The 14,210-nt window shown below is 41.0% G+C and overlaps 1 protein-coding gene across 1 annotated transcript in view; it reads left to right on the top strand.

The window, feature by feature from the left end:
* Nucleotides 1-14,210, top strand: part of TAOK1 (TAO kinase 1) — a 3,628,992-nt gene that overhangs the window by 555,707 nt on the left and 3,059,075 nt on the right. Inside the window, exons 3-4 of the mRNA XM_044054451.1 lie at nucleotides 9,660-9,883; nucleotides 10,487-10,558. Coding sequence (XP_043910386.1) covers nucleotides 9,752-9,883; nucleotides 10,487-10,558 — 204 coding nt within the window. The 5' untranslated portion in view covers nucleotides 9,660-9,751. The remainder of the gene's footprint in view (nucleotides 1-9,659; nucleotides 9,884-10,486; nucleotides 10,559-14,210) is intronic.

Below are 14,210 nucleotides of genomic sequence, written 5' to 3' on the forward strand. Positions count from 1 at the left end.
CAGCCCCTGATACCCACTACTTCAGAATCGCAGGCCTCTACTGAGACCAGTTTTGAGTCCGGCATGCCGCAAGATGCTTCAGCTGTGGAACCTGTGGATATGTCTACCTCGGATGGGTCTGGAGCTGCTGTGCAGGCACCGGCTTCTGATGGTGTATTCAGGCCTACTGACTTGCATATTAAACTGACACCATCTTCTTCAAGGCCTAAAACTCGATCCATGCCTAGAAAACAGACGCCCAGACCGCATGGCCCCTATGCATAAAAAAACAAGTACGAATGGCTGAAGACCTTATTACTTTAATCAGGGGAAGCCAACCTTCCCCCTCTGAGACCTAGGACTGAATTTGGTTATGATGAATTCTCGTCAGGATTCTGAAATTTCTGTTTCTTCTGATGACCAGGATTTTCCGTTATCTACCTTTGAGGATTCTGATGCAGAGGACTGTATTCCCTCTGCTTCCCCTCCAGAGGATTTTTCTTTTGGTGAAACCTTGCATACTCTTAAGGAGCATTTTTGCTGGGAAAGCCAGGATTACTCTGTAAAAAGAGGCTTAGGGATTTCTTACTCCTGCCCTGACACAGGCCTTTAGTTATCCACCCTGTACTGGACATTGTTGATGATGCCTTTTGGGAGTCTAGCTTGGCCCCTGACTCCTTACCTCTCCTGCTCCCAGGAAACCAGATAGATATTACAGGGTTCCTGACTCTCACAAGTTCCTCTTTAAAAATCCTTCTGTGGATCCTGAGACCATTTCACAAGGACCCAAGGGCATAAAGGCTACTTCTGCCAAAAATCCTAACCCCTCTGATAGAGATTCCAGGGCGCTGGATAGATTGGGTAAGAAGATATACACTTGCAGCCTTGGCCATTAGGGCCTCAAATTGCCAGTTTCATATGTGAAAGTATCAGCAGCATATTATTGGATTGCTGAAACAGAAAATATTGATTCCTGACTGCTGAAAATAAGGATTTACAGGATTTAATGCATTCTGCTGAACAAGTTTGAAAGCATACTTTGCAATGTGGTTTTGATTCACTACAGGCATCTTGCAAGGCTGCTGTTACTGGGTCTGTACTTAGTAGGCATGCTTGGCTTAAGGAGCAATCTTTGCCAAATCATATTAAAGCTAAATTGTTGGAAGCTCCCTTAAACCTGGACCGCCTGTTTGGCAATAAAGCAGTAGTAGTACTTAAAAAGATGGAGGAAAAAGCTAAATCTATGCAAACTGTTAAAGATTTCCTACAAGTGCAGCCTCCAAGATTTAGTAGGCATTGGCCCTTTCTTGCCTCTTCCAGGCCTTCTCAGTCCAAACTCAGAACCAGCAGAACACTCTGGCTTCAGTCCCAAGGTACGCACAGGACTAAGCAGTGGAGGGGCTCCCACTTCCAAAGCAGGGAGTAGGAAGACCCCCCTTATGGTAAACTGTCTCAATGACTTAACTTTAAAACTTCCAAGTCCTTCTCAACTGACTGCTCCTTTAGGGGAAAAGATTTCTCTGCAGGCAAAAAACTGAGAACTCATTACCCAGGACAAATGGGTTTTAAATATAGTTTCCAAAGGATACAGATTCCACTTCCACACTTTACCAACTCCAAACAGTTGGCTAGATATACCCCTAAATCAGTGGGCAGAGGCTCAAAAGCAAGTTCTCTTTTTCTCAAGTATAAGAGCTATTCAGACTGTCCCAGAAGGGGAAAGGGGACAAGGTTTCTACTTGATAGTTTTTCTGGTGCCGAGAAAAGACAACTCCTGGTGTCCTATCCTGGATCTCTCTATCATAAACACTTTTTTGGTGATCCCAAAATTCAAGATGCTAACTCTTCAGTTGCTTCCTATGCTAGGCAAAGATGCCTCGTTGGCAACACTGGATTTAAAGAAAGCCTACCTGCACATCCCAATGAGGGAATCTTGCAGAAGATACCTACGCTTCAAAGTAGGCTTCATGCACTATCAGTTCTCTGCACTGCCCTTTGGCTTATCTACTGCACCCAGGGTATTCACAAAATGCCTAGCTCCAGTCATTGCATTTTGGCAGGCAAAGAAATATTCAAATATACCCATACCTGGACAATTGTCTAATTCAGGCAGAAAGCCAGGAAATACTATTAATCATCTGACGTTTGTACAAAAAGTGCTAACTTCTCTGGGGTACACCATAAATGAAAAGAAGCCACAGTGTGGCTCTTAATCAGTCCATTCATTTGCGTACCTTCTTTTCTAATCCACAGAACAAAGGGGAAAAGATACTGCACTCCTTAGATGTGCACGGACAAGGACAGGACTAAACCTTTCAGGCTATCTGAACAGCTGCTGGTAGCATTTGCTGCAGGGGCAGAGGGGAAGGCTGTTTCAAAGCAAACAGTTTCTAAATGGATAGGCCATTGCATTCATTTCTGCTATAAGCGCCATGGAAAACCTATCCCACATGGGATAAGACAACAGTCAACCAGGGCTGCATCTACCTCTACAGCCTTTCTCAGAGGTGTCCCTACCAGGGACATCCTTGAAGCTGCTACCTGGAGTTCTCTACATACTTTTATCAAGCATTACCATTTATCTAATTCTCAGCTGGTTTTGCCACTGCAATCTTGCAGGGCCTTATAGCTGATCCTAATGCTATCTAAATTCCTTCTCCCATCCTTATCTTTGGGAATATACCCAAATGTGATGACTGCAACAGTGAAACATGAAGAAAATAGTACAGTTGTGTACACTTACTATAAATGTAGATATTAGAGTGTATTCACTGTTGCAGTCCTGGTTACCCTACCTCCAGCCCCCTGACTTATTTTTGCAGTACCTCTATTCCTTTTTACTATGCTTAGTAGCTTTTTGGTGTATTTGCTTTTTTGTTGAAGGTGTATAACCTTGTATATATATTTAATTGCTTCCCATTAGGGGGGCACCTGACATCTGGGGCAAGAAAAACTGATGTAATGGCGTCTGCTGCTTGCTTTATACCCCTGTCTACCTGACGTGGAAGATGAGACAGCAACTGACGCATTACCCAAGACTTTGATAATCAGGCTGACTGAGGGCTACTGTAAGCAGATAAACCCAAATGTGATGACTGCAACAGTGAATACACTCGGACATCTACATTTATTATAAGTGTACACAACTGTACTTTCATTTACATACTTTCCTCTGATTTACCACAGTCTTAGTAAAAAATAGACTTTCCAAAGATAATTCTTTTAGCACCTTTTTGGTCCAAACCACATTGGTTCTCCCTTGTAATGCACACAGCTAGGGGCAATTACCAAAGTCTTACTATGAGTGGACCTACTCACACAGGACAAGGGTTTTTTCATGTGTTCCAGCAGTCTGAACCTACACCTGATGGTATGGATGATTCTTTTTTGATCCTATTTAGATTCCTCTTTACATGCAGCAGGTATTGAGAGATGCTAGAAAGGCTGCTACTAGAAGATTGTGTTTAGCCAAAGTATTTTTTTAGCTAGTGCTGTAACAGAAACCAGGACCCATTCTGTGTGGGGGTTTGGCTGGTTCTTTAGTACTTGTGTATTGGTCAAATCTAGCCTGTTTTAAATTTCTGTTAAGATACATATTCAGCAGTTTGTGCTTGTCAGCCATTAGATCCCCTCCCTTTATTTTGTTACAAGTCAAGCAGTTCTTGTAAGGTTCATAGGTTGGTACTAGGCTATCAGCCCTAGGGCCTATACAAGCCTAGCTATAACAATTCCCTGGCTATTTCTTCCCACACTGTTTACTTCCCTGGACCCCTGTCTAGCAGGGCGACTGACGTGATCCCCGGAGTGAATTTCCTTTCTCCCATCCAATCGTCAAGGTTCCTTTTGAAGAGGCCCAAAGAGGCACTCTGCTTGACATGTATGGGCAGTCTATTCCAGAGTCTGGGGAGTCTCTTGGTCAGGAACCTATCCCTCCAGCATGTTTTGTTTATTGTGATGACAAGGTTTAGATCCCTGGAGCGTGTGGCTCTGAGGGATTGGGATTTCTTTAAGTGTAGCATGTCCAACAACTCTGGGTTTGACATGGCCTTGTATGTTAAGCAAAGATCGCCTCTGAGTAGACTATATGCGACAGAGTATAGCTGGAGTTTTTTAAGGTGGTCAGCATAGAGCATCTGCTTTAGGCCTGTGATTCTTTTAGTGAGGTATTTCTGTGGCCTTTCTAGTTGTTGCAGATGTCTTGAGAGGTACATACCAAACGGGGCATTGTATTCTATAATGGGTCTAATGAGGGTCTAAGGGATTTTACGTACATCATGTAGAAAGAAGGTGGCTTCATTCTGGGATCTTAATTTTGTATTGGAGACACTAACTTTGCATTTGAGCCTGTAGCTGGCTCTTCCGTCAAGTATTTTAATTTGGAAGACTGTTTTTCCTTATTGCTTGGATTTCAGCATGACGAGTAGTGCATTTGCAGCAATTTGAACATAGGGAAAATATGACCGGAAACATTCCATATCTCAATAGTAAAAGTAGGAGAATCGTACAGTGTGTAGGCTGCTTCTGTACAATGCACCTACAAAATGACCACACAGTAGTGTGTATGCTATAATTTATTCTTTCAGTGTAATAGTATACTAGATTTTGCTTACTCTATGCATTTGCAGCACTTGGAACATGTGGAAAAATGTGACCTGAAACCTTCCATATCTCGAGCAGTAAAGCTAGGAGAGCCGTACTGTGCAGGCTGCTTCTGTCCAATACATCCCGCCGATTGATCATGTAGTAGTGTTTCTGGCTTGATTTATTCTTTCAGTATCATGGTATGCTGGATTTTGCGTTCTCCATGCATTTGCAGTGAATCAGTCTGTTCCACCTACCCGTGTTCTCTCAACCTAAAAACAGGAGTGAATTTTGTGCACTGTGGATGTTCACATGCAACACTACCACATGTACTAGACAAACTATTTCAGATTGTCAGACCAACTCTGTTTTGAAGGTCAGAAAAAAAGGGCCTCCGATTTCCAAGTAAAGTAAAACTTTTAACAAGTAGAAGTTCAAACTGATCACTGATACAATACAAAGACCCTTTCACCATCCTTGTTCTTTTTTTTCTTGTGGTTTACCAGGTAGGATCCTAGTCACATTTGTCCCTTTGTTTCTGATGCGTTGGCAGACATTAGATATTCTGAGACATAACATGTGTTTTGGCTGCAAACGTTCTTTTCTGCTGCAAGAGAAAGTATATATACCTTGTGAAGATGGCTGCTAAAAATGTACTGCAGGTTAATGGAAGTCTGGGGAGCACCCAGAAAGAGTAGAATTCATTAAACTAAAGGGTGTGATGGTGTAAAAGTAGACTGGCAAAGAGAACATGTTGGGAAAATATGTTGTTAGGTGTTTGCCTTGTAAAACATGGGTTTATGTTTAACCATCAAATATCATTTCCATTGAATGACTAGACATCAAACCCTGACCATCGAATGTTCATTTTGCGAACTTTCATTTTTTTCACCAGGGAAAGTAACTAGTTATACACGCCAACTCAGAGATCCCACTACAGTGGGGAAAAAAGGGCAGACACGGTGTTGCCCAACTAGTTAGTTGCATGTTTGCTGAATGAACGTTCAATGGTTAGGGTTCGATGTTTAGCACTTCAATGGCAATGTTATTAGATGGTTAAACATAGACCCATAAAACATGTAGGGATTTATTAGGGGAATAATATTCAAGAACGACTAATTTTGAGTCGTATAGCAGGGGAAGAGTGGGCAAATGTACCAAATGTCAAAGATATGACTACAGTTTCCATTAAGATAAGGTATTTAAAGTGAAAATGGTAATCCATTCTATTTTAGTTTTTCATTGTAGATGACTTTTGTTTTTTAAATTAGTTGTTTATGTCAGTGTAACAGCCTGTTTGTAATACAAACTAAAGCTGGATCATGAGATTCTTATGAGAATGGGTGGACTAATAAGCAAAGTTTTTGGTCATTTAAAGATGTCTGAACTGTGCTCCAAAATAAATCACTGTCCAGTGATGCAGAAAAATTACAGCTAATCTGATGAGTTAAACTTATTTGTATGATGTATTGCTGCTGTTATGGTTGGAACATTTCTAACTAATTTATTGATCATGTCAAGCTCTTGTAGGTGGGCCTTTCAGGGGAAGATTGTTCATGCCAGTTTCTATATGAATCCATTGCAGGTTGATGGCTGCTCGCTGTCTTGTTCAAAAGTCCATTTTTTCAACTTCAAGGTTCAAGGGAATTGCTTCTCACTGGAGAACGGGCTCCATGTATAGCACCTGTGACCGTGATCCTTCACTTCTCTACAAACTAAGAAAATATCAGAATACTTTTTGATTTGATTAAACAAGTCATGGGTAGGGGCATACTTTTTTAAACCCCCCCTTATCAGGGAAGCAGTGGTATTTTGACATTAAATCCATAGACAGTGGCGTCATTCATATTGTTTGAGAACTGAATGTGTCAGACTCACGACCGCATCTTCAGTGACTGGTTGTTTGGAAGACCTGTCTGGTCATTCTCTGTATCACTGTAGATATTGGCTTTGTATCACATAAGAAAATGCACACTTTCCATTCTGAGTTTTGCAACAGAGTAAGGAAAAGCTGAAAGGTGGGCAGATTGACCTTTTCCTTAACGGGGAGTTTCTGTAACATCTTCCTGATCATTTTATCTAAATTCATACATAATCTCCAAGTTTCCTTATCAGTAGTCCTGCCTGCTGCTGTTTCAAGCCTCCTGGTTTAGTGATATTGGTTCTTTTTTTTAAAGATACTTTTGTGTGGTGTGATGATTACATCTGCTTTTATGGTCCTAGAGCTACAGGCCTTACTTTGTAGGGAGCCACATCTGAGCTTGCTTTTATAAGTTCTCGATGCCCCCTTTAGGCCAGCTTACTTTTTTCAAATGTAAATTGGGTCATAATTATCTTTAAACTAGTGCATTCATCTTGTGGTTATCTTTCTTTTGTCAGAAATCTGGATATTTCCTCATGTTGAATGTGAACCACTAGCTCAAGGTGTTAGAGTAGTGGTTTCTATCTTTTGCTTTAGAGAGGGAGGGGAAGAGGAGCTTGCAGTTAAGCAGACTTTCCTTGTGTGTTGCTGATGGCGCTTATTGCCATTTATTGGTGTACTGTCTTTTGGTAAAAATGCTGCTGTTTAGAACCACTTTACTAAGGGGTATGGCTAACTCCATTGTTTTTAAGTGTTTGTGTTGCAGCTGCTTGTGCTTCAGACAGTTGGCAATTGGTTTGCACTTCTACAAAGCATCATTGCTTAAGGATGTTAGGGCAACTTTGGTATTTCAGACTTCAGCCTTTGTGCATTAGACCTACTGATGATAGTCCTGCTTAGTTTTCTAGGATTTTTTTTCCAGTTCCCTGCTTAACTTATCCATCAGGTGCTGGTGCTGTTCTCCTGTGGCTGCCACGTCTCCCTGATGCTTCCTGAACAGAAGGAAATGGGACAGGAAAGTCCATGTTATCACGCCCAGGCCATTGTTGGCAGTCAGGGATAAGAGCTTTGACATGGAACCAGTAACTGATAGTGTCACATACACTGGTGACGGGGCTTTACTCCTTTCCTTGAATGCTGATCTCTACAGCATAGGCTGGGTGAATCATTACTTATGATTTTTGTGAAGATGCTGCCATTCTGGGCCTTAGGGCAGCCATGCCTCCTCGACCTTACCCACACTTCCCAGCTTGCTGATGATTTCTGAATCTTTACTTTCACCAGGACTCAATAGATCCACCCGGCACCCCCCACCCCGGATGGGTATGCTCATCCTCCCTGTCTGCTCCATCAAGTACCCATGCAGCTAATAGAAGTCCGATTGCCTGGACAGAAGTCAAGAATTCATCACTGTGCCACCAGAGCTGGATTCCCAGGATGGTTTAATACTGATTGTAATGTCTTTTCTGTCATACCCCAATGAATAGGATTTCAAATGATGTGCTCACCATGACACTTACTCTCTGAGGTAGTCCTTTTTGAGGGGTACTAATCACCCTGGCACTGTTCAGCTGCTGTTGGACTTGCCTTTAACTCTACCAGTTATCTGTCTGTCTGTGTAGTGTGGTTTTCTTAATTTATAAAGTTAGCTTCTGCAGGTTCTGATGTATACTGCTAGGCTGGCATGGTGCCTCAGTACACTTAGGCAGAAGATACTCAGTCCTGAGAGGTGGAGTTTGAAGTGAGAAAAGATTTGTTTTGCAGAAGGGGTTGTATCTGTCCTGCATATGGCAAGGAGACACTCTCTACAGACCAGATGATGAGGTGCACACATGTAATATTTTTCTGATGAGCAGTCATTTATTTTGTTTAAAGATTCCATTTGATCAGGCTTTGCAAGTTTATCAAGGGTAACCTACGGGTCTGTGTACAATTAGCCCATGAAGTTGCTGTATTTTTCATACACTTATCCTTCAATGGCTGTTTTGGAAACCATTAACTTTTTCATATTAAGGTAGTGTATGCCACTGTATACAGGTACTTACTGAACCTTAACTATCTTCAGAAGCCTAATCATACATTCTTGTAAAGTTTTTTAGCTCTTAAGTACATATAACCTAGAAACAAGCTGCACATTTCACATTTTTCCCTATTCATGTGGGCAAGGGTGCTAAACCGGGGGGAATTTGAGTCACCTATCCATCTATTCAGATTCAGTAGTGTAAGAGAAGTACTTTGCTTTATGTGGAGTGGAAAACTATTCCAAAGAGCACATTTCAAAAGCTTGGAACTTAACGCTGTTAGCATAGCTTAGTTTTTCTAACATCTTGGTATTTCATTCATTGCTTAAGTGATGCTGTGTTGCTACATAATCTTAAATGTTTGACTTGGAATTTAAATATAAGATTTCACGGTTTCATTTTCAGGGAATGATTTCTGATAGTTTAAAGATTATTTTAATAATTTGAGAGAGCTCAATCTGCTTGCTTATCTCTTTGTGAAGGAATGCTAGGTAGAGGTAAATTGGGTAAGTGATTTTAGTAGGGGCATAAATGTATGACGATGGAGATTGTTGCACTATGCATAGCAGTGCTGATGCTACAGGAGGAATATCATAAGCTGACCATAAATATCCAAGATGTAGAGGGAAGAATTCTAGAAGATGCAATCAGGAATGATGAGCATAAAGCTATTTTGCTCTGCGTTTAGTGTAGCAACCTTGACGAGCTGTGTCCTCTAGAAAGCGGTATGACTAAGACTGAGGATTTTGTGGTATAGGGTGGGTGTGAGAGTAAGTCATGGAAAGGTATGGTGGTTTACCATTGTGGATTGACATAAGCCTAGATTGCAGATAAAGAGCACACGTTTGCATGCATCTATTTAGTTGCATAGAACTGAGTAAAGCATCTGTGCTTTGCTGTTTGCTGCACCTTTAAACACCAAGAAAGGACTGCAGATTTTCCCTTCATTAAAATCATGTTTTTTGCATATCTGCCCCCCCCCGGTAGGACTTCTAAGTACAGTTTTTCTCTCAGAAGTAGAAATGCTGTGGAAATACAGCTGTCAGTAGTAAGCATTGCATTTTTTCTTCTTGACAGTGTAATTTTAATGGGATTTTTAATTGCTTAGTGGACCAAGGTACTAAAATATTTAAAGTGGGGTCTTGTCACATTGCTTGTTGCTATTTTAATGAATAAAATGCTACATTTCCATCCTGTCGATTTTTCTCTTTCATTAGTATCCGCTGAAGAGCCATAATTCCTACAGATGAATGAGGGGCTGAGAAGGCAGTGTAAACCCAGATAGTCTGACGGCTAACTACTCAGTAGGATGCCGTCGACCAGCAGAGCAGGAAGTTTAAAAGACCCAGAAATATCAGAGCTCTTCTTCAAGGAAGATCCTGAAAAACTCTTCACAGACTTGCGAGAGATTGGCCATGGAAGTTTTGGAGCAGTATACTTTGTAAGGATGCTTCACTTTTATACTTTTACTCTGTGAGCCATTTTACAGAATTGTGTAGATGGTTATGTTCCTTCAGCTTTTCTTTTGAGATTTTTTTTTCTGTTGTAAACTTGGTAGGGTGAGATGTACATAGAGTTCATGTTATGTTTTGTAAGTTGGAAGTAATGGTGACACTGAAGTTGTTTACCACCTCGTTTTAATATTCTTGGCTTTTAGCCTTTTATTAAAAATAGTTTTCTGTGTAGTTGCTAAGTCAGCTATATTCTTACATTGAGATGCGATTGATTTTTTTTCTTTTTTTCTCAGATTCATTAATACTTGCGTATATCCATCCACAGACCCTTTCCTGTTTTTACACATGGGGTTGGGGTGTTACTTCAACAGTGACAATCATCTAGAGCTAATGTTCTGTATATGTTTGCATCTATTACAATATGTAAATATGTGCATATATAGTATTTTAATTTGTAGTAGACTTTTAATGGAGATGACATATATGCAATAATCTTATGGAGTAGGATGCTGTCAACAATGTACTGCATTAAATTTAATATGTTTCTATAACCTTACAGTCGAGTCTTATTTCTTGTGTTTTGATAACAGGCCAGAGATGTGCGAACCAATGAAGTGGTCGCTATCAAGAAGATGTCATATAGTGGCAAGCAGTCTAATGAGGTGGGTATAAATAGTTGCATGTTAATTAACTGCATTATTTTGCAGTAGATGTCTTAGTGGTCCTACATAAGTTTTAGTATTTCTACCAAAACCATCTTACCTCTGATTGAGACCACTCTAATGGCCTTCTCATTAAAGGGTGCTCATTATATTCATAGTATGGGTCATTGCTGCAGTTGTTTTCCTTACTTTTTAGATTTGCTGATTGTAAGGTGTCAGTTTCTCTACCTTTCTTTGAACATCACTCTGAAGATAGCTTTGATATTGGACTGACATGGGGCATAGAGAGAGAGAGACTTTGTGCGCACGCGTTTGTGTGATTGCACTATATATTTTCAGTTTTTTTCTTTGAGAAATGCTGTGTTCATTGTCCACTGTGACTCTTCTTGGGGAGCTGTCTTTAAAGAGGAAATGATTTAAAGTTTGAGTCCTTCAAGGGTCCAGTGTAGGAAACAACTTTTGCATTTTCTTTTATGTGGGTGTTTGAGAAATTGCTGTGATTATGACATTGTCTTATTGATTTGGACGTAGTACTAGATTGGAATTGTAATGGTACCTGATGTAAAGCATTTACAAGTTGCATCTTTTAATAGAAATTGCTTAAGATCTTGCCTAAATATGTTGTGTGAGGAATTCAAGGAATTCTGTTAGGTATGAAAGGATTTCCAGGTCTGGCTCATCTTAGGGTAGAGATTCTGTTTTTTGTGTCTGGAGGGATGTTCTATTGAGGGGAGTGATCTGAGGTGGTAGTGGAAGCTGGGAGAGCAAGTTGGGAAAATGAGGGAGTGATTCAAGGCTTGAGTATGAAGAGTGGTGACCTTGAAATAGTTTTGTTCTGTGAGAAACTGGCAGTCATAGGGCTTCAGTAAGCATACAACTGTGATGTTCTGTTTTGGGAGCTAGTGAGATGAAACTGTAGATAATGAATGTGGCTTCCAGTGTGGTGAGGTTTCTGTTGACGGCTGTGACTACAAGGGGTATGCTATATTTCAGTACTTGTGTATTACCAAATATAGAGAAGTATTAAGATGAAGTGCTCTGGTATTAAGACTGCAGTTCTGGACGTGCTTGATGAGAACTTGAAGTGAATGTAATCAAGCTTATTCTGGCACATTTCTGAATAAGCAAAACGGTTCAGTGTATTCACAACATAGCGAACATCTGTAGAAAAGCAGCTGATGTTAGTGTTTCACTGTTGCAGTCATTACATTTGGGTAGTCTGCTGGCAGGTTGCCCTCAGTCGGCCTGAATAACAAAGTCTTGGGTCCTGCGTCGGTTGCAGTCTCCTCTATACCCTTGACGACCTAACTTCATGGAAGAGGAGACCGCAACCGATGCAGGACCCAAGACTTTGTTATTCAGGCCGACTGAGGGCAACCTGCCAGCAGATTACCCAAATGTAATGACTGCAACAGTGAAAACACTCTAACATCTACATTTATGGTAAGTGTACACAACTGTACTTTACTGGAGACGGTGCTAAGAAGACCCATTTTGTTCAGATTGCAGTCGTTGGCAGGAGCAGCTGCATGTAGTGCTTTTGGGCAAGCTTGTTCAGGCTTTTCTCCCAGGAAGTGTTTAAATACCTGGAAAGGAAAGGTAAGATCATGGAATTTGCCTAACGTTGTTTCCTGACACCTAAATGTGATTGGAATTACACAGACAAATCTTTGCCCCTTTATATAAAATCAATGAGGGTTGACCACCAGTAACAAGCGTGACATGGAGGGTGAGAATGAGGGAAGGGACAAGGCAAGGAAAATGGGCAAGAACACTTCTCACCCAAGTATCTGCTGGGCAGTAATGATTGCCATCTTCTGGTTGGTTGGGTAAACTGGTCTTTAACAAAAGCAAGTGGTTCTGGCTGATGTCTGACTGATTGATTATGGCCATTATCTCTAGGGTATGGAATTTAATTTCTATATGAAATCCTTTTATAAGAATGCCCCACTCAGCAAAGACCAAATAGACCTAGCCCTATAAATAGTGAAGCAGTTAATAGACTGTAGATGTAATGGTTACCTATTGATGGTGTCCAGCTTGGGAACAAAAGTAGTCCTCATTCATCCATACAAATGAATGCGTGCTTCAAGCATCATCCCAACAAGGGATGGAAACAGTTTTAGCCCTGATGGTTTTCACTCTTAACAACTTATGGTTGACCTTCATTCTGTCTAAGTCTTGCTTGGAATCTGAAACCAGGAAGATTTTTTGTAGGAACTTCTGGAGACAGAAAAGGGAGATTGACCCTTTGAAGAGTGTGTTTACAGTTTGAGCCCTCCTCGGGCCCTGTTTAAGTTCAGGACCTCATAGCTGTGGAAATTTTAAGCCCTGTATTAGGTGACAGTCATCCATTTAATGGGTGCTTGAAGTCAGATTCACATAAAAAAAAATCCAGTAGTACTTTTGAAGGAGTCTTTAATACTTTAAATACTTTTTATTATTTACTTGTTTAATACTTTAAATACTAAGTCTTTATTACTGTAAAGCTGCCCACTCTCAGTGGATTGCTCTCATTCTCTCCGTAAGAAAGGGATTCTTAGGGCAGGCTGCACAGATGGGCATCATTCAAGACTTACCAGTTGCTCTGCCTTTGCAGAATCAGATGCTAGTGTTTTGGGCGTCGCCTTTGAAGCAGACTTTTATGAAGCAAATACAGACCTGAAGTAGATGGTAGTCTTTTCCCAATCCTTTGAATTTTCAGAATGAGCTCTGATGTCACCATCTGTGGCTAGTGATGGACAACATGACTGTACTTCATGAAGTACAGGGCAGTTAATCATATCATCTTTGTAGACAGACTGTTAGTGTGGGTGACTGATTTTCCATCTGCAGTTCCTCAGCCTAGATCATGCAGCTGCTGTGAGTGAAACCTGCACCCTCAAGTATTCAGTGAAATTTGATAGACCTCTGCATCAAAATATAGCCACCAACTTAAAACCTTTTGCTCAAGGGTTTCTGGTTCAAGGAACTGGTTAAGACTCATTCAGTCTGATACGAAGAACAGACTTGTATGCATTCATTCCTTACTTCTGATCCTGAGAGTGTGCCAAAAGTTAAAGGTAGATGGGGCAAAGTTGCTGTTAATCACCCCTTTCTGGCTAAGACAGCTGTAGTTTTCCACTGTAGTTCATATGGCTAAGTTGGGACCTCTGTTCCTACCACAGTACACCGTACTTTTGACATGAAAGAAAGGACTCCCAGTGCACCCAGACCTAAGGACCCTAAGGCTGGCAGCATATTTTTTATGATGATAAAAGATCCAGTAGTGGGAGTCATACCTCCCTAAGTGGAAGTTTTCCATCTGGTACATTTGTCCAAAACTGTTCCTTGAGCCTCAGGTTCTGCAGTACCCGAGAGAACTGCTGGCTAGGAGACTTTTTCATGCCTCCATCAAAGGGCACTTATCAGTAGTTTTCACCATGCTTGGAATTAGACCTGCTTTTAAAAACCTTTAACTGGAAGGGTTCTTGAACAGACTGATTTCCTGCACTTTGAAATGTAAAGCCTGTACTGCAGAGTTTTTCATAACCCCCTTTTGACACTAGAGCCTCAGTACTCCTCAGGTTCTTTTCTTGGAAAGCATTGCTTCTAGTGGCAGCATCTTCAGCCAGAAGGGTTTCGCAACTCGAGGCATAATGTGGCCAAAAAG

Source organism: Protopterus annectens, chromosome 13.part0, assembly GCF_019279795.1.
Source record: "Protopterus annectens isolate FY-2018-M chromosome 13.part0, PAN1.0, whole genome shotgun sequence".
NCBI classification, from domain to species: Eukaryota; Metazoa; Chordata; order Ceratodontiformes; family Protopteridae; genus Protopterus; species Protopterus annectens.